This window comes from Homarus americanus, unplaced genomic scaffold, assembly GCF_018991925.1.
Source record: "Homarus americanus isolate GMGI-L3 unplaced genomic scaffold, GMGI_Hamer_2.0 scaffold43243, whole genome shotgun sequence".
NCBI lineage: Eukaryota > Metazoa > Arthropoda > Malacostraca > Decapoda > Nephropidae > Homarus > Homarus americanus.
This window is the reverse complement of record NW_024721459.1, coordinates 38,929-59,156: the sequence shown is the minus strand read 5'-3', so window position 1 is coordinate 59,156 and position 20,228 is coordinate 38,929. Positions and strand designations below refer to the sequence as shown.

The 20,228-nt window shown below is 38.8% G+C and overlaps 2 protein-coding genes across 6 annotated transcripts in view; both read left to right on the top strand.

The window, feature by feature from the left end:
* LOC121861708 overlaps nt 1-6,112 on the top strand; it is a 46,796-nt gene extending 40,684 nt beyond the window's left edge. The window contains exon 4 of the mRNA XM_042359619.1: nt 1,997-6,112. Within this exon, the coding sequence (XP_042215553.1) occupies nt 1,997-3,006 (1,010 nt within the window). The 3' untranslated portion in view covers nt 3,007-6,112. The remainder of the gene's footprint in view (nt 1-1,996) is intronic.
* A 2,167-nt stretch (nt 6,113-8,279) lies between these two features.
* Nucleotides 8,280-20,228, top strand: LOC121861705 (acyl-coenzyme A oxidase 3, peroxisomal-like). Of its 5 annotated transcripts, none has more exons than XM_042359612.1 (14): nt 8,280-8,356; nt 10,994-11,086; nt 11,455-11,634; nt 11,915-12,122; nt 12,648-12,819; nt 13,699-13,862; nt 13,969-14,132; nt 14,660-14,793; nt 14,971-15,083; nt 15,238-15,392; nt 15,935-16,130; nt 16,727-16,849; nt 17,711-17,854; nt 18,280-20,228. In XM_042359612.1, the coding sequence occupies exons 2-14, from the start codon at nt 11,019-11,021 to the stop codon at nt 18,430-18,432; spliced, it is 1,974 nt and encodes a 657-aa protein (XP_042215546.1). In that variant the 5' UTR covers nt 8,280-8,356; nt 10,994-11,018; the 3' UTR covers nt 18,433-20,228. The 5 variants fall into 5 exon arrangements, with proteins under 5 accessions (XP_042215546.1, XP_042215542.1, XP_042215543.1 ...); XM_042359608.1 differs by lacking the exon at nt 8,280-8,356 and adding an exon at nt 9,689-9,790; XM_042359609.1 differs by lacking the exon at nt 8,280-8,356 and adding an exon at nt 9,713-9,842.

Here is a 20,228-nt window from a genome sequence, read left to right as displayed (position 1 = left end):
AAAATTCTTGTGAGTGCTAGCAACCCCCCGCCCTCAGCCTGACACACACCGCTGAATACAAATTACAAAATCATGCGTGCCTTTGAAGCTGTACCTCGAGGCAGGGGGTATGAGGAGGTGGGGGGGGGGAGTATAGTATGATGGGGGCGGAGTATTAAGAGGGCGTGGGTATGGTGTGATGGGGCAGTAATGTGGTATAAGGAACATGTCAGTACAATACATGCCTATGGTTTATCAATCAATCATCAATTCTCAATCACATTAATAACCCTTCAAACTATACCTTATTCTATTAAATCAGCGAGAAGAGCCAACCACCACATCCAAACATCCCATTAACCACATCCCAACATTCAACATCAATTTAGAGAAGAAAACACGAAATATAGAATCATGATTCCTTTAGGTCTACAACAACAGCTAGGCCTATACTTTGAATAACATGACGAAAATTAGAATAGGCCTATTGTATATTCTTCCTATAGCCATTATGATAATTATATTGCATGAAGTTACATTTTTTCTTTAAGTGTTAATAATTGTCGGGTTTATCGGCGATAGTCTTGGCCTGAGGGAAGGAGGGAAGGCAGGAGGGAGGGAAGGAGGAGGAGGGAGGGAGGAGGAGGAAGGAGGGAGGAGGAAGGAAGGAGGAGGAGGAGAGAGGAGAGGAAGGAGGGAGGGGAGAAGGAGAGAGGGGAAGGAGGGAGGGGAGAGGGAATAGAGGGGATGAGTGAAGGAGGGGGAGGGAGGAGGGAAGGAGGGAAGGAGGGGAGGGAGGGAAGGAAGAGGAGGGAAGGAGGGAGGGGAGGGAGGGGGAGGGAGGGGAGGGAGGGAGGGAAGGAGGAGGAGGAAGGGAGGGGAGGAAGGAGGAAGGAGGGAGGGAGGGAGGGGAAGGAGGGAGGGGAGGGGAGAAGGAAGGAGGAGGGAAGGAGGGAGGGAAGGAGGGAAGGAAGGAGGGAGGGAGGGAGGAGGGAAGGAGGGAGGGAGGGAGGAGGGAAGGAGGGAAGGAAGGAGGGAAGAGGAGGATGTATGAGTAGGAGGAAGGAGGGAAGGAGGGAGTGGGGAGGCAGAGGCACGGCATGATGCTCCAGGTACTAGTAGTTGCATGTTGTATGCAGTTATTGGCCCAAACTGCAGGTTGTGTGTTTTGACAGCCCAGCAGGGGCCAGGTGGTGATGGACCTATTGTTCTAAAATGGTTTATTTCATATGTGTGTGTGTGTGGGGGGCCCAGTGTGTGTGTGTGAGGTCCGACTGTTATTCAACCACTTCACTTCCACTACCTGCCAGTCCTTTCCTCCACAAAGCTTCTATTCACTAAAAGTTCAAGACTGAATACATGGGAGATCAATTAAACCTTAAGGCAATGACTCTCTAGGATAACGACAACACACACACACACACACACACACACACACACACACACACACACACACACACACATACAAACACACACACACTTAAAGCAGACAGTGTACAAAGTGGATCATTAAATTTCCACATTATTTACAAACCTCCATGCCACTTTAATGTGTTTACTTAAATTGACTCGTCAGGTTTTTCGATGATATTTTGTGCACCTGCCTTCCTAATAAACCTAATAACCGCCCCATCTGGAGGTGACCATGACGCAGGAAGATGGTCACTGGTTTGTGTGTGTATTGGTCAGCTCCTTGTTAATAGTGGTTTTGCCTAGGACTAGTTTGAAGCCCAGTGATGTTCTCGCTTCCACGGCCTCAACTGCTAGACTGTTCAATAGGTCTACTAGCCTCTGTGTGAAGAAATATTCCTTTATCTTCGTCCTTCATAACACCTTGGCGAGCTTGTAGTTGTGTCCTCCTGTGCTGGGTTCACGTTTCCCAGCCCTTTCAATGGTGTGACTGCCGCTATAATATCTGCCCTATTGTGTCTTGTTCTAAGGTCCTCAGTCTACTTGGATAATCTAGAGGATTTAGTTGAGGTTTAATCCTAATGTGTAACCCTCTCTTCACTTTCAGATAATGACCTGGAGGAGCTTGGTATCTACGCCACACGTCCACCGCTTGTCTTCCCGGCGGCGAAGACAACGACCATCACATCCCCGAAGGTTAACCGGACTGAGGATGAAGAATCACCTTCCTCCTCTATCTCCACGACCACCACGACCTCGACGACTCTACCCGTCCAAACGACTTCTATGACCACGATCGAGATGACTGATACCTCTGAAGTTACCAACAGAACAGGACTGGCACCAACGCTGACGACCTCTATAGACAGAATCACCAGAAGGCCAGATAAACCTGCCTCTCACCCCAGAACGGAGAGCCCTAGTGCAGCCGTCAGCTCTGGGCCTGAGGTTCGGTCTCCCTCATCAACACCTCCAGATGATGATGATGATGATGATCTAAATCTTTGTCGGAGAAGATACATGAGAAGGAAAGAGAGAAGAAGGGGCAAAAAAAACGATAATGTTGGAGGGAAGGATAGAAGGGGACATAAGGGCCGTAGAAGAAACCAAAAGAGAAGACGAAACAGAAATAAAAACCGAAAGCTTGAAGGTGGTGATGGAAAGGCAGGAGCACCCCCTCGAGGCCGCAGTGATCGTAAACAAGGCAGGAGAGGCTGCAGAAGGCGGAAAAAAGGTAGACATAGAAACGAAGAGAAAAAGGGGACTTCAACACCTGCCCGTACGTCCGCCGTTAACCAGGAGGGCCAGAGTATACAAGGTGACACTCCTGTAGACCACCTCGTGAAGAACAACAACAGACATCTTGAAAATCATGAACCTCGTCGAGTCGAAGAGAGAATAAAACTCTCACTCCTAGAAGAAACTGAAGAACACGAGAAGAACAACTCAGATCAATTTCTCACAAGTAACAAGTTTTTCTACATTAACCGACCTCGAGAGATGGTGAATTTCAAGCGTACACGGGCATACAGGAAACCAAAGCCTCTGTATGTGAAGGGTCATCGAGTAAGGCATGCACGGAGGAACGGCGGTGATGGCCAGGTGACGAGAGATTGATCAAAACAAAGAGAGTCCACTTCTTCAGAGGATCAGTCGTATTTTATTGATATTTTATGAACGCTGGTGAGATAAGGGCCATTGAGGTTAACACAATATGTATCCCAAAAGAACTGTACCAAAGATAAACCGGAACATTGAATGATAAAACTATAAAACGAAATAACATACACGAGAGAGTCACTATACACCAACAGACACAGTGTATGGTTACATTAAGAGACGGTGTGTGTGTGTGTGTGTGTGTGTGTGTTTGTGTGTGTGTGTGTGTGTTGCTACCTGATAGTGGCCGTGTTGCCTCCTGAACTTGTTAACATGATCAAGGCGAGTACAGTAGAAGTCTTGGACACCTTTCCTAACACAGTGAGACACAGCACCAAGTTGTGTTTGTGGACCCGAAGATATATATTGTACATGTTTTATAATTAATACTTTGTAAACAGATTTATAAAGATTGTGACACTTTAATGTATGTATATATATATATACTCTTATGTAAATTAGACATATAATACGTTATAGACCCCAAAAATTATATAATTTCTTTTAAGTTCAAAATTTTCTAACATTTTTTTTAACTTGCTGCAAACTTGTGTATGTGTTGACACCAGTAGCTCTTATATACACTATCCTTTAGAAGTCGTTCTATCATCAGTGAATACCTGTATGTTAAAGTCAGTCACGAAATCTCACGTGAGGTGGATCATGTGACCAACACTACTCCTCTCAGCTCACACACACACACACACACACACACACACACACACACACACACACACATGTACCTGTGGCAATTATCTGTTAGTACATTTTATTATTAGCAAGAACGTTAAAGCATTTCCCTCTGCTGGTTTGTGTCTGTCTGTCTATAATGAGAACCATGCTGCGTAACTTAATTAAAAAAAAATGCTATCTCCAAAAATACTCTAATATCTATCTCCAGGAGAGCTAAATTCATCTCTATTTTCCTAAGCTCTAAAGTTCGAAGTTGTATGCTCTCATTTTTAGTATTACAAAAATATTAAATATCTACATTCGTTCTAGTTATAAAATGTATTTATTTTTAATTAATAATGAAAATAAAGACACAAAACTATATTCAACAACTTAAGTATAGATTTTGTTATATAATTACGGTGATATATTTTTCATGTGGTGGTGTGCCGAAACTTGTGCCTTAATCTATGTACAACCAGCAGAGGTATGGTAACTAATTAAGGTACCATACAGGTGCCTTAACTTACACAGGTACAGAAATATATATATATGTAAAATCTGTATCGCTACTCCGTCTGTATATTTGATTGAATTAATTTATCATTCCGTCTATATTGATGAAGTTAATGTTGATTTAACTAAAATAATTATATTTCCTTCCCCGGTGTTAAAGTGTTCCTTACTTGGCGCCACATTGAGACAAGGTTACCTGTCTACCTTCTTGTTCATATGTGATGTCTATTTTAGTTGTGCAATGATACAGCAACATTCCTGAGCTAAAAGGTTTATAATCAATTTCATTTACACTCCTTCATCTGGCGCGAAAAGTTCCTTGGTCGCTACCGTAATTCGCTGCCATCCATGACGATTCAACAAAACCGGTTCTATCTCATCTGGTTCATCTCTCCGCCTCCTCCGTTCCAATCCTTCATTCACACGCCAGGGGTCTCAGAGAACCTACATTCCACCTCCACCTCTGCGTTTATGATCTCATACCTAAGGCAAAACAATTAACCCGGCCGTGCGTGACAGAGACGTAACCGATCAGTGGCGAAGAGGATAAAAGTAAAGTAAAAAGTGACAACAGAAGGAATCCGATATCTCAGTCTCCCCTTTGAACATTATATATCTAATTCTATTTTCAATCTTTATTTTCCCACACCTATTCTTTCACTAATGCACTATCATATTACATTTTAAAAATGATGATAATTTATCTTTAACATTCATACTTACATCCTGCTTGTTACCCACTCGCTCATAAAATATTATTCAATGACTTGTGTTCCTATTGTGCAGCCTTAAGACACACAAGTTACCGATCGCACGACGAGATAAACAGATGTTAACATAGAAAATGAATTAGTGACGTAATGAGGACAGACTAAAGAAAACAAGTGAGAGAGGCGGGAAAAGCTCCATCAGTTAGGATAAACGTTCAAAAAACAAACACACAGCTATAATATTTCCTCTTCTTATATTTAATATCATAGCATGTAGTTTAGCTTTACCGGACACAGCAAGCATACTAGTGAGCGATGTGTGAAGTGTTATATAATGCATGTGTGTGTGTCCAGTATCCACGGTAACAGTTGTAAGTGTTATAGGAATAGGAAATTATATATATATATATATATATATATATATATATATATATATATATATATATATATATATATATATATATATATATATATATATATATATATATATATATATATACGGTTTTCACTTTTTCATAAGACGTACACTTACACTTATGGTTTGTGTTTTTATGTCTGTCGGGGTTTTGATATACCACCTATAGGGATATTTTCGCTCTCTCTCTCCCTCTCTTGCTTTCTCTTTCTCTCTCTCTCTCAAATATAAACGAATAAGACGATTAACGATGAATGAGACAAGGAGTAGAATTGCACTATCTATGTATCCATCCTACGCCTCTCTCTCTCTCTCTCTCTCTCTCTCTCTCTCTCTCTCTCTCTCTCTCTCTCTCTCTCTCTCTATGTATCCATCCTACGCCTCTCTCTCTCTCTCTCTCTCTCTCTCTCTCTCTCTCTCTCTCTCTCTTGTGTCACGCGTGCACACAGTAATAACTACAGCAACACTGTACTGTACTACATGAGAGCACCAAAGTTATTCACTAAGTTACGGACTGACGGTGTTATTTGTCAATATTTACAAAGTTGTCTCTATTATGTTATTGGGATCACCTGAAGATTAGCTACCCCAGCTTATTTTACCTTAATGTTAACCACCCTAACCTAACCTAACACTTGCCCACCCAGACAACGTTACGGTGTTTTATTCATTAGGTGAAATAATCTGGGGTGTCTATTCTTCAGGTGATCTTGTTACTATTATGTAATGCCTGAAATAAACACTTATAAAACCTTGTCTTTTATTTACCAGTAGTTGTGACCGGAGAATTTTGTGTACAATTTAAGAAGCAATGTTGGAATTAATCATTAGACAATATTTAAAGGCGCTTAAGGTTACACAGAAATTTAAACAAATAACTCAAAAATAATATAAAAGTTTATGTTTGTGTCGTAAATTACACCAGGATTATTTGAAACACATGGATGATTATTATATTTTGTCAATAGATTATATAATACAACAATTAAGTTTCAGATAAAAACAAATGAGCGCCAGTTAAGTCTTGTTCCTTATGGACCCTAAGTTTACCTTATCATTAAGGCTGAGATTCATTAAGAGATGGCATTTTTCTAACTAGTTAAGTCAAATTAGAGTTAATAAGATCTGATGCCAACCGAATAAATTGGATTGACTTAACATAAACTTTTATTATTCACATTACTGCCGTTGGAACAATATATATATATATATATATATATATATATATATATATATATATATATATATATATATATATATATACATATCATTATGTTATATTACAGTATAACCGGCATTAGTTGTGTGGTAATGGTATCTAGAGAATCATGGTACGTAACGATTAGTGAATGACAGATTGACGTCAGAGGGTACCAGTTCATAATATGCTAAAATTAGCTCTATTTGGCAACCTCCGCGTGTCTAGTAAGAGCTATAAACTCAATAGAACTTTGTCAGATTCTCTCAATATTTACTTCTAATCTACAATACTTTTAGTAGCATCCCGTACGAAAGCCACATGTTAGTATAGATAGGTCTTCATCTCCTTATTTAACATGACTGGATGCTATAGTTAATACAACGCGTTAATAGACCGTGTGTTATGAACCTGCCCAAAAGTAAGCAGAAACAGTAACACGGGAGTATAATCCATTTCTCAGACGTTGTGCATACGCCATCAGTTTACATCCCAGAGATAAGATATATATATTTTACTTTTACTTTTAGCATGGGAAGTAGGTAGTAGGCAGCTATCAATCAGGGAGGTACTACCGCCTGGCTAGATATTGGAAGCATAATGAGTTGTCTAATGGTAGACCCTGCTGCCATATGGCATCACAAATATTGTGACCAAGTCCCAGGTTGATGATCTGACTTTCTGCCTCATTTACACACAATTGCAGGGTCTCAATTGTTTCTCTTACTTTGAGAACACAACATACATACACTATTGATTTTTTTTCTTTATGGTTCTTTATTATTATTATTTTTATTATTATTATTATTATTATTATTATTATTATTATTATTATTATTATTATTATTATTTTTAGTAGTAGTAGTAGTAGTAGTAGTATCAGTGTTGTTGTTATTATTATTATTATTTTATCATTATTACATTTTCGGCCCCCAGGCCCCGATGTGAGTCAGTGACCTGTGCCAGGGTGAGCTAATCCCTGGAAAAAAAATCTCTTCACCACTGATCGGCTCGTTAGCCGCTTGGGCGATCGGTCAGGTCTCTGTTACTAACTGTTGGCAAGTACTGGGTATGCACCGGCTACTGAATGTATCTGAACCTGCTCCAGTGTTGGTCAAGCCTGGTTTTGAAAGAGCTCACACTCGGTGCCGTCACAACACTTTCTGGCAGATTGTTCCAAGAGTTTACAACTCTCACTCCGAAAAAGTTTGCCCTCGTAGTTTTCTGGACGTGCGGGTTCTTCAATCTTGAGCTGTGACCCCTTGTGGGGCGAGCGTCCGCCAGCTCCAAGTAAGGACACTCGTCTGAGTAGTGCCCCTGGAGATGCTTATACACCTCAATTAGGTCGCCCCTTGCCCGTCTGTAGTATAAGCTAGGCAAGTTCAGGCGCTCCAGCCTCTCGGGGTAGCTGAGGTGCCGAAGTGCAGGCACCAGTCTGGTGGCCCTCCTTTGAACATTTTCAACCAACTGACAGTCCCTAGCATATCTCGGGACTAGTCCTCATTAAGACGTGCATGGTCAGTGATCTAACAGACATACTAGTGATACTACTGTTACTGCCACAGTAGGATAAACTAGAAGGGAGAGAGAGAGAGAGAGAGAGAGAGAGACAGAGAGAGATAAGGGGGGGGGACAGGAGAGAGACGGAGGGAGTGTTTACAACGAGCTTTGCTGAGGTGTTAAGTGTGAAACAGATTGTCCTCGCCTCGGGCTGACTAGTTCAACTAGTCAGTCTCTAGCCATCCAGTGAGCCATCAAGTCAGGGAGTTAATAAGTCCTACATTAGACACGAAACACGTAAGTTTTATATGGTTTAACACCGTACTCTACTCAAATAAATTATATGTAGTCGTTAATAGTGAAGGAACGTACGAGTGAATTAATTATGTCATACGTAACATATGTAATTTGTACTCTGCCGGTTTTGACCGAATAAAGACAATCGAGTCCTACGTGCAAGGGTCTCAATTATTCCGCAGTCGCTCATTGGGGCGGTTACACTGTAGTGGATTTCTCCCCTACAAACGCTGTTTGTCGCTGCCTAGCCGACCCCACGAATTCCCCAGTGTGTGCCTCGTGGTCTAGGTCAACCAGCGCCGCCATACACCACGGAGCAGGGGTCAACTACTAAGCCACGCCAACCCCCGCTATTTAAGACCTGACCTCGTGGTGATCTCTCTCTTTCGACCTACACCAACCAGCCAGCAACACCTCCTCCTCCTCCGCCTGCCTGGCGGTCCTCGCTCCCGCCGGCGAGCATGGCGACCCACAAGCTGTCCTCCTCTGAGCACCCTCACTAACCAGCTCTCTCTACATCACGCTTGTAACCATGCTGCCACTTCCCAGCACCAAGCTACATTGTACATCCAATACAACATGTATACAGAGAGCACATTGTGAGTTTCCTTTCTCCATCCCATCCTGAGTGTGAACCAAACAAACCCGTACCCCACAACACTACTACAGAGAAAACCTGAATTTACTTTGTTTTGTTTTTCCTTCAGGAGCATACTGTCACCAGTCTGTTGTCTTAGATGTCTCTATTTATATCTTACAGTACTCTTCTGAATTACTGCAGAGATGTACGTGTCCGTGGGAGGGGTGTGTCGCATATCCCACCAAGGAAAACTTACCTCCTCTCCCTCCCCTCTCCACTCTAAGATGCAGTAATAATATCTATGTATTGTTTTTTGTCAGAGTTCTAAGTACAGTTTCACCCTTATACTCTTATCGGTTATCACAATGTTGATATTACTCAGTGATAAGGAAGCCAAGGTTAGTAAGTCACTGACCGATCGGAAAGAAAATATAACGTTTGCATGTCTCCCGAAATTTATGATACCAATTGAGTAGCTTAACTGATAGTGAATACATTGAGGTAAACAGTAAAACCATTCCTGAATTTATACACAATATAGCATATATATTTAAACTTAATGGATCATTTATATTTCATCTTGGAAAAACTTAATGCTACAAACTGTGCAGAATTATATATAAATATTGTTTGTGAGACTTTCCTTTATCTAATTAAATTTTCATATAATAAGATGTAGTCTTATATAATAAGAGTTAATTCGTTTTTTCTCTGATAAGGGTAAAAAAAAAACTCCTTTGAGCCCCGTAACGATCTCGCCAGTTTATAGCTCACTCGCCGGGCAGGTAGCTCCCTTACCCAACAGCTGATCAGTGTCGTCAACAAACCAGGGAGCAGGACTGAGTGTGTCGCAGGTAACCAACTTTCTCCATCTCCTGTTTCATTATTCTTCCTTTATTTGAGTAAGTAAGTACTTGATAATGTTTTGGAATCGTTGGTAGATGTATTTGGTAGGATGTGTGGGTTTTTAATCACTGGTAGTTGAGAAACGATAAAGTTTTAATTCAGTTTGTACCCAATGCGTCCTCGGGGTTTTTAAATACGACGACCCATTTGTTTATTTACGTTATTTAAAAGGCTGTGAATATTTAAATAACATGTGTTTATGTTTACTAACAGGCTGTAATGAATATCCCCAAATAATTATAGATTTGACGTATATATATATAATAGATATAATATATTTCATTATTGACTCTTGAATGGAAGTGTCCATGATAGATGTCTGTCCAGTCGATTTAACATGTGACTATAGATAAAGGACAGTCAGAAGTGTACAGCCTTGTGTTTATACTGTCATCTGCTATTACCCTCTTGTAAAATAAATAAGGCAGGCACGTAACACAAAGAGCCTTATCACCCCGATGTCACGTGTAGATTAGGTAGGTATTGTGGGGTTTCGAGATGTTGTCTCACACTCAGGACGGGTTGGAGAAAGGAAACTCACAATGCACTCTGTGTATACATATTGTATTGGATGTACAGTGCAGTTAGGGTACTGGGAAGTGGCAGCGTGGAGTAGAGAGCTGGTTGGTGAGGTGTTCAGAGGAGGTGTTGCGTGCTGCGTGGCTGTAGTTAGAAGAAGGGGCAGGTCACGGCGAGGTGAGGTCTTATATAGCGGAGGTAGGAGTGGCTTGATAGTTGACCTCTGCTTTGTTAGGCAGCGCTGGTTGCCAACCTTAGACCACGAGGCATAGGCTGGGGAATTCGAAGAGTCAGCGACAAACGGCATGGATTAAGCAGCAAATTTAGGGATTTGTGGTATAGAAGATAATTGTTGTATTACCTCAAGAATATCCAAAAAAATTGTGAGTATTTTTATTTTTTGTAATATTATCATGATAATTTTTGACAATAATTTTATCATGGTCCCGAAAATTCACAAACGAGCATTATTGTATAGTTTTAATGTGATTCCCACAATTGGCCATGTTTTTTCTTTAAATTCTGCATTTATTTTGACCCCACATTTTCCACTCAGCTTTCTTGTCTTATTTACTCACTCACAGATGGCTACAGTACTAACCATTGTATTGTAATCTATCAATTGTTTCCAGTTTACACATTAAAGTAGAGAGCATCATGTTCCGTACACTGTCGTCACATTTGGTTTCATCAGCTGTACGTCACCATCGCACAGCTGCTACCAGGTTGGTTTTGACGAATGATTTGATGACACATTATATATATATATATATATATATATATATATATATATATATATATATATATATATATATATATATATATATATATATATATATATATATATATATATATATATATATATATATATATATACAATTTATTTATATCCTTATATTTTGTCCAGTAATGTGCCAAAATTTGTAATCATTGGCAGACTTATGATTGCCTTTTTATTCCCAACAGAAAGTTCACTTACTGGTATATATAGTCATTCATTTATTTGGTATTTTTGGAATAAAATCCATATACTGTATAAGCTACTTGACCTACTGCATATTTAGGTATTGTATTGTATGCATTTTCCTACCAGGTATACAGATATTCAGAGATGGCTGTCAACAGCAGAAACAGCCACCCACCCCCATGGGTCACTGAGCAACCAGTCCCCTCCTATGGACCTGCGCTCAGCCCAGAGTGTTTGTAACTTCAATATTGAGGAAATGACAGCACTCCTTGATCATGATAACCATGAGATGAGGACCAAGTTTAGGTAATTTTCACTCTACTGTGTCATGTGGCTCATGGTGGTGAAGTATTTAGTCAGTATGAAGGTTGCCTGTTCTCTCCCATTCTCTACAAATCATCCACATCTAATCATACTTATTATGCAGGAGTGTACATACAGACTAATAAATACATCATGTGTAAGATTATCCTCAAACAAATTGATAAATGTCTTTATATAAGAATTCCTTTATTACAAACAGTTGCCGAGTCCTATCTGCACTCTTGATGTGACGAGTATCATAAACATCTTTACTGTATTGCAGAGAATTTATGAGCGATCCAGTTATGAAACCTCGCTACAACATCCCCCTTCATGAGGAGCGTGATGTAGCTCTCGCTCGACTCCAACGGATCTGTGACTCGGGGTTCATCTCTGTACTCGACTTCCAGAACAACCCACTCCGTATCTTTGCCGCCCACGAGTTAGCGTCCATTATTGATCCTGCAATGGCTACCAAGATGACAGTGCAGGTGAGTTTGGCTTAGATCTCCTCATTGGTGGTATACATATAAATATTAAATATGGCAATGATTTTAGTGTGGATATCATGTATTCAGCAAATGAATTAAGGAGGGGTAATGTTTGGAAACTTAATATAATGATAAGATTGAAAACAGACAAATTAAAAGAATAAATAGAACCAGATGTAGGAAATATACTGGATGGAAAAATTTACTGAAAATTTTATAGGAGGGATAATCTCTTGAGGGAAATATACTGTACTGTGATTATGGAGTTTTGAGGAGGTCTTCAATAGAATCTCCTTCTGTATGTGATTGTCTAGAGATTGATTCATGTACGCTCTCTCCTAAGGGTATCTTTACGGAACGGTCCGATGAATTTCAAAACGAACACCTCGGTAGGGTTGTCAAAATCCTTCGTCCGTTGTGTCATATTGTCTCAAACAAATTCATAATGATACTTTTTGGAACATGCTTATTGTTAATTGAAAATAGCCAATAACTTGCGTGTATTTACTATTTTATTTATTCCAGTTCAACTTATTCGGGGGCACTGTTTTGAAGCTGGGCACCAAGAGACACCACGATAAACTTCTCGCCGGAATTGATACCTTGAAGGATGTTGGCTGTTTTGGCCTCACAGAATTGGGCTATGGTAACAATGCCGTGGAAATGGAGACCACCGCTGTTTATGATAAGGAGACTGGTGAGATGACCGTTGTTGGATCATGTTCTTTTTAACTTTTACTCTTGTTGTCATTTTCCTATTTCCTTGTATGGTTCAACAGGCAAGATGTTCTCTTTCTTATGCAGAGGCCTGGGTTTATATTTGTCAAAAATTAGATACAGTACTTAACCTGTGTCTTTTTGCCAGGTAACTCCAGAATGTTATTAATTTATTCATTTTCTCTCTCAAACAATGATCCAAAGATGATAGTAATACCGTAATTGTATTTTAATTACCCGAAGGTACAACTATAATTATATGTATTCTGTACTCACTTTGTATGTGGTAGGATTTTAAATTACAGTGGATCTAAATCTTTGAAATCTTGGACCTGATCAAATCCATACACTAAGTTAACCATTCTCATCTCAAGGATTTTCTTGGGGTTGGTTGGTGTTTTTCTATCCCACCTCTCCACACCCACCCACCCCCATACACAGAAATTTCACACTCAAGAATTTATATGGGTTACGTACAGGTACAAGCTTTCATATAATAATTAAAGCAAATACGTATATGGAGTGTAATTTATGTCTATAGCAAATTCGTCAGTGTGAGTACAGCATCTGAAGTTTAATATATGATAGAGAACAGCATTTAAATATCACCTTGCTGAGTCTCTATCCTTTCCTAATGAGGACATTTCGAGCATCAAATAGAGGTGAACCAGATGCCTAATTTTACTTGTGGCAGAATAACCCAAATAAAAGTTTCCAATAGTTTCATATATTTTTTCTCCAAATAAGGTTCTATCTCCTTTCTGTAGGCTCCATTTCTTAGTAAATGATGAATTTATGAAGGGATTTTAAATGCACAGTTTCTTGAGGTTCATATTTACAAAGAATTTTCTTTTTTCAGAGGAATTTATTGTGAATACACCCAGCACTCTGGCACAGAAGTACTGGATCACCAACGGGGCTGTTCATGCCAAGCACATTGTTGTGTTTGCACAGCTGATTGTGGAGGGCGTGAATCATGGTATCCACGGTGTTCTTGTTCGCATTCGTGATGACAATTTACAGGTGTGATGGGTTTTATATGTAAAACAGTACTTTTTATAATTGTCCTTTATATAGCTATATAACTGTGTTTAGAACCAAAAATATGAATGGGGCTTAATTCCTTCAGGTGCTGCCAAATGTTCGTGTGGAGGACATGGGGTACAAGATGGGCTTGAATGGAGTAGACAATGCCAAGTTGGTGTTTGATAACGTGCGAGTGCCACGAGAGAATCTGCTAAATAAATACAGTGATGTGTCACCAGAAGGAGAGTTCACGTCTTCAGTTAAAAGGTACAAGTACTCTACAGTGTTAGATGTATACAGTACTCAGTTCATAACATATTGTTCCATGGTCTGTACCATGTGTTATTTACTTTCTAAACATTGTACTCTACCTCATTAAACTCATCATTATATATTTTATGCTCATATTTTCAGGCTGCTATTCCTCATGTCCCATAATTTTACACAAATCTAATTCATCTACATATACTGTACTTTACATGTTATATTATAGAGATAGTGGTTACTTCAGTACCAACATTAGAGAATAGGAATTTTTTCAGTAAATAAAGGCACCAACCTCCTCATAATCTTGTGTACTCCACGTCCTTTATACCGTACCTGAATTAGCTCATTAAACTTTTAACTTATTTGATTGGTTATTGCACCATAGCAGGCATAGCTAACCATTTCACAAATATACATCAAGTTGCTGATTTGGTTCTATTACGTTATTTTGGACATCGGTGATACCTGTAAGTCAGTTGCAGGAATACATATGAAAGTTATCTAATGCTGCTCTTTTCTGACTTCAGCTCCCGTGCTCGGTTCCTCACAGTGGCAGATCAGTTGCTGTCGGGTCGTATTTGTATTGCCAGTATGTCCATGGGTGTCTCTAAAGCTGCCCTCGCCATTGCCTTACGTTATGCAGCATCTCGCCTGACCGTTGGTGAGTTATGTATACTTTTTTTTTTTAACTTGAATCTGATTAGTAGTTGATAAATCTAAAGGTCAGAAGTACCTGAAAAATGATATGTTTGCAAATTGTTATAAGTACTGTAGTGAATATTGTCAACACACACACCTGCACCCATTCATTACTTTTATCTTGTGGTACTGTCAACAGGTCCAACAGGTAAATCTGACATGTCAATTCTTCAGTACCAGCTGCAGCAGAGAACCCTTTTGCCTCTTCTGGCTAGGACATATGCTATCAACTTTGGACTAGACTATGTGAAGGTGAGTTTATCCACCACTGCTTAAACTTTGGAAACCAGGCAAGGTTAAAACTTTCATATTTATCACCATACAAACTTAAATAATTGTCTTACAAGATCCTCTTTACATGACTTAGCGTTCCAATACCTCTACTATGTGCTTTTGTCTTCAACAGGAACGATGGGCATTCCAAGCACCAGATGGCTCTGAACACCCTGAAGTTGTAACAATGTGCTGTGTCATCAAACCCTTGGCATCTTGGAATTCAGAAAATGTTGTTTCAGTGAGCCGGGAGCGCTGTGGAGGACAGGGATACCTCTCATGCAACAGGTGGGTCATGGCAATAATGTTTGGCTTATCCATTCAACCATATGTCTTTTTCTCCATCCTCCTGTCACACCTTTTGTCCTGTACATGGAGTAATGTTTGACAGTGATTATCTAGTTCTTCAGTACAGGAAACCCTCAGTAAACTGGACTTGTTCGTAGCCCAGACTGATTTTGTGATGAATCAAAATGTGGGAACATAAACACTTCCTAATTTTTTATCATTTAACCAATATTAATATAGGGTTAATTCTACATTGTTTTGCCTAGTTCAATATCTTATTTTCCTGGAATGTATCCCCAACATAAATACAGAACTTAATATCTTTAAGAATATATATTTTTTTTTTCACAAAAAGTTACAGATAGATCAGGTAAGGTCTTGTTTATCCAGATCTCTGTTATAGTATAGTGTTAGTTTTAGTTGTCCAAAGAAAAACATATTGTTGGTGAGATGAATATTCAGCTCACAAGAGTGCACATGAAAGAGTGAAAAAAAAAATTAAATAATGTGATCTTAAACATGAGAATGTTTTCCTTTCTTAGGTTTGGCACCTTCCTGGGTCTAGCCCATGCAGCAATGACAGCCGAGGGGGACAATTGCGTCCTCATGCAGAAAGTAGCAAAAGAGAGACTGGAAGCCTTCAAGCCTCTAGCTACAAACAAAGACCTTCCAGAAGACCCCACCAACATTCAGTTCCTGCATGACCTCCTTAACAGAAGGGAGAACCTCTACTTCATGGTACAGTACTGTACCCCTGTATTTAAGTTTTTACTCGGTTACAGAATACTAATCATGCTCCTTATATCGTTGGCAAATTTTAATGTTATTTGTTAAGAGTCCTGGCGGCCTCAGAGGGATATTTGTGAATATTGATGTAACTATTTTCAGTATGGGAGAGTAATAAGTTAATTAGTCACTGGTCAAATAAGCCTCAGTGGCAACTCAGTAGATTACAAACTTACTCTAACATGACAGGTGTGAATTGTCATTAGTTCAAACTGCAGGTAGCTCAAGCAGATTTACAAAGTTTTAAATCCTAATTATGCTTCTGATGATTTGACACTTATTTGAATTAAGCAGAGTTACCGGGTATCTGGAACCTCTCATTTAGTAACTGCATGTGCCTCCTCCACCTTCATAAAGAAAATCAGGTGCAGGGGTTTTTAGTTCTACCCCAGCCACAGCAGAGAGCAGTGGTGCTTTGGAAATGTTAATCTTACTTACTTGTAATTCCTTTCATGTTAAAAAGTCAGATATTATTTACCCTGGTGTTGCTGAAGCCGAGTTGATGTATGTGCTGTATTGTGGGGAGTAAAGTAATTTCCCGTCTTCAGGCACTAGGGAAGAAGTTGAAGACTGTAGGAAGGGCCGGTCTGTTTAATACATGGATGATGCAAGAAGCTGACTTAATTCAGGATGCTGCCTGGGCCTATGGAGAAAGGCTCATCTCTGAACAGGTAAGTTACCAGCTACGGTATTACTTTTTTTCAGAATTACTAAAGTCTCATGATAACTGCTTGGGTGTAAAATGATTTCTTATTATACAATGCTGTACTGTATATAATTCACTTTAAATATATTTATGTCAGTCAGATTTGTCCTTTCTTTTCAGTATTTGTTTTATATAATTTCAATTAACTTTTACTTTTACAGAGAAATGATAATAGCTAGTGACATCTGTCTGCTATCTTCTTGGACACACTTTCCATTTACATTCAGTTGCAACAGATTATTGGTGTCTTACAATATATTTTTAATTGTTTTCCATATTTTAAATGATTGTTTCATCAGCCACTTGTCTCCATGAAGCTCTCACTGACACAGCCACCTGTTATCTGTCATCTTCTCCACTGGTGTTCTTTCCATGTAACATCTCCCCCAGTGCTCGATGCTTAAGAACTTTCCCTTTATAAAGATACAATCAGTACATCCAATCTTTACAACATAATTTACTATCATTCCAAGCTTTAACATTCTGCATGAGAGAGTAATTTGTTCAGTACCTCTCTGGTTATCTGATCCTAACTCTGCTCTCCTGGTACCTTCACAAATGTCATGGCTTCTTACTTTTTAACTTTCTCTCAGTGTTGCCTGTTACCTGTGCATACATTTTCAAGCACTGGTAACATCATACCATCTGTTTCACATAGTTTGTTTCCTTATCCTTCCTTATCCCTTTGTTTTCATTCAGTTTAGTTCTCAGTCATACTATACCAAATCTTCATGAGTCCTCTTGCAACTGTTCTTTATGGCATATGCATTATTTGTTAAAAAAGAAGTTTACTATAAAAAAATTATACACTTTCAACTGTCAACAGTTTGGAAAAGTGCTTAAGACTTGTGAGAGCAGCCTGACACCTTCACTGACTAAGCTGTATCACCTTTACCTTCTGGACATTTTGGAAAAGAATATGGGCAGCTTTATTATCAATGGACTGATTTCCCCAGAGGCAGCCAAACAGGTAGGCAGCACCTGTCTCTGGTCTGTAACATGTAGAAGACTGTATTAAATTTATTTGTGTTCTGTGGTGTGTTGAAAGAGGACTTAATCAAATACTGTATAGAGACATTTACAGTACTAATGAAAGGAAAAGGATATTAGTTTTTCTAAGTTAAAGAACAGGACTGAATCAGTTTTTTAAGTCTAAGTCTGTATGTCAGAGCTGCATCAAGAGCTTTTTACAGCTAAGATTAAAAACATTAATAGTTTCATATAAGGTAATCCACTTTCTTTTGGTTTTTAATACCTTCTTAATTATGGTTTGGTGTATGTGTGTGTGTTTAATTCTTTCTTTTTGACTGTATTTGAAATGGATGTGTAGCATAAATGTATTGTTAATAATGATAATTTAATATTAAATGACTTACTGGCTTTTTTTTTCCCCAGGCTGTTGCTGTATCCCGTGATTTGTGTAGGGAAATTGGGCCAGATGCTCTTCCTCTCTCTGAAGCCTTTGCTATAAGTGACCAAATGTTATCTGCACCCATTGCCCTAGACTGGGTGGAGTACAATGTGAGGGATAACCAGGGTGAGCTGTAGAACTTATTGCATGTTTGTAAATACTCTACTTACTGTGAACAATAGTTATTATTTTATAACCTGGTAAAGGATTATTGAATTTAAACATCTCTGTTTCTCTCGGTTCTAATATTTTTAAGTTTCTTCTTCTCTTTGAAATTCTGGTGCAAAATTGTTTTCTATTGGAAGGGATTTGCAATCACTACACTGCCTCCTTGTTTACTGATGGCATAGTAGTCGTTTTGTTATATCTGCTCTACCCAGAACAGACCATCAAGCCTGTGTGACCCACTTTTATGGTGTTTTTCAGGTAACTTTTGAAAGTTTTATTTTGTGTTTTTGATGAACTTTTAGCATGATTGAATATTTGATAGAAAGATGTTTTTAAGTTTCACTATGGGGACTGCTGATAGTGTCATAATATTTACTATTGAGAATATATTAAGTAATATTTCTATCTTTAGGTATTTTGTATTAAACTACAGTACAGTATATTGGAATTCACTTTTACTGAACTTAGTTACAGATAGATTGCTAATGGTGAATGTAAATAAGTAACTTAATGTTATACTGTACATAAAGTATTTTTTCAAGTGCCAATAGGGCTATAGTAGTGAAAATATCTTGCTGGCAGTTTTGTGATGTAAAAATTACACAACCAATATTTTCCAAGTCTCCACAAATCAAGTGTATTAAGCTTAGTTAATTTTAACACGAGTCTCTCCACCCTTGTTGAGAACTATACCCAACTCCTATGAGATACTACAGGTATAGGTAAAGTTGTCCAGGTACTCATGTGGACAAACTTTGTTCCTGCTACACACCAGAGGCAGTAATGTTTTTTACAACTTTATAAAAACACAGTTGCAAAATAATTATCCTTATTGGGTGGCTGTAAACACTTCAATAGGACAGTTGCCACATGTGGAGAATTGGTGACAGGTTTGTGCCAAATAAAATAAGTGTACTGTACATCATATACTTGCTGCCACTTACGACATCTGATCTCCATTTGTGACTTTTATCACAGACTCTCTGGTGATGGTATATATTATCTGAAGTTTCATTAAGTATCAGTTCATGAGACAAATGTTAAAAACACCCAGACAATAAATCCAGACCACTTTACATTAAATTGAATTGGGTGTATTTGTTAGGCTCAAAGAACAAATTATCTAACTGAGCGACAAAAAACAACGGAATGTGGATGTTGGAAAAAACCTACAAGCAAAATTTCTCTTTCTGGTTATTTTGCTGTAGTCAATGTGTTGCAATATTTTTTCACTCAATGAGCGAATTTGTTGTCGAGTCTAACATATCCAGAAAAACTAGTTAAGAGACATTGTTACGTCAATACAAGTAACCTTATGATATGTAGAAACTCGTAATATTGCATCTGTTTACTTCTTGTCTTCGTGTAGTAGCTAGTCCAACACTGATAAATGGGCAGGCAGGGTTTAATCCTAAGGTACCCCTTCCACTTTCACTAGTGACTGGGGACTCTTTGCTGGGAACCCGTCAGAGTTGGCAAGAGATTTAAAACATTTCATCCACTGCAAAACCCATTGGAGATGCTCTAGACTAGTAATGATACATGACTTTTCAAGAACTTTTTATAGTTTTGTCATAAAAGATAACCGATTATTTCTTAAAGTGCTCCTTACGGTCAGGCTGAGGGAGAAGCATACTGTAACTGTAGCTATAGGCTCTGTTAAAGATTTCAGTGTAACAGTTGCAATGCAAAGCCACAAATCTATCAATGCAATTACTTATAAGTTAGTGTAAAAAAAATAAATAAACATTTGGTAATAAACAAA

What these genes read in the sequence shown, in the direction of transcription:
- LOC121861705 (XM_042359612.1), top strand. Translation starts at nt 11,019, where the DNA reads ATGTTCCGTACACTGTCGTCACATTTGGTTTCATCAGCTGTACGTCAC. An exon ending in CATCGCACAGCTGCTACCAG is followed by an intron (nt 11,087 to 11,454) that starts GTTGGTTTTGAC and finishes TTTTCCTACCAG; the next exon opens with GTATACAGATATTCAGAGAT. An exon ending in AAAGGCTCATCTCTGAACAG is followed by an intron (nt 16,850 to 17,710) that starts GTAAGTTACCAG and finishes AACTGTCAACAG; the next exon opens with TTTGGAAAAGTGCTTAAGAC.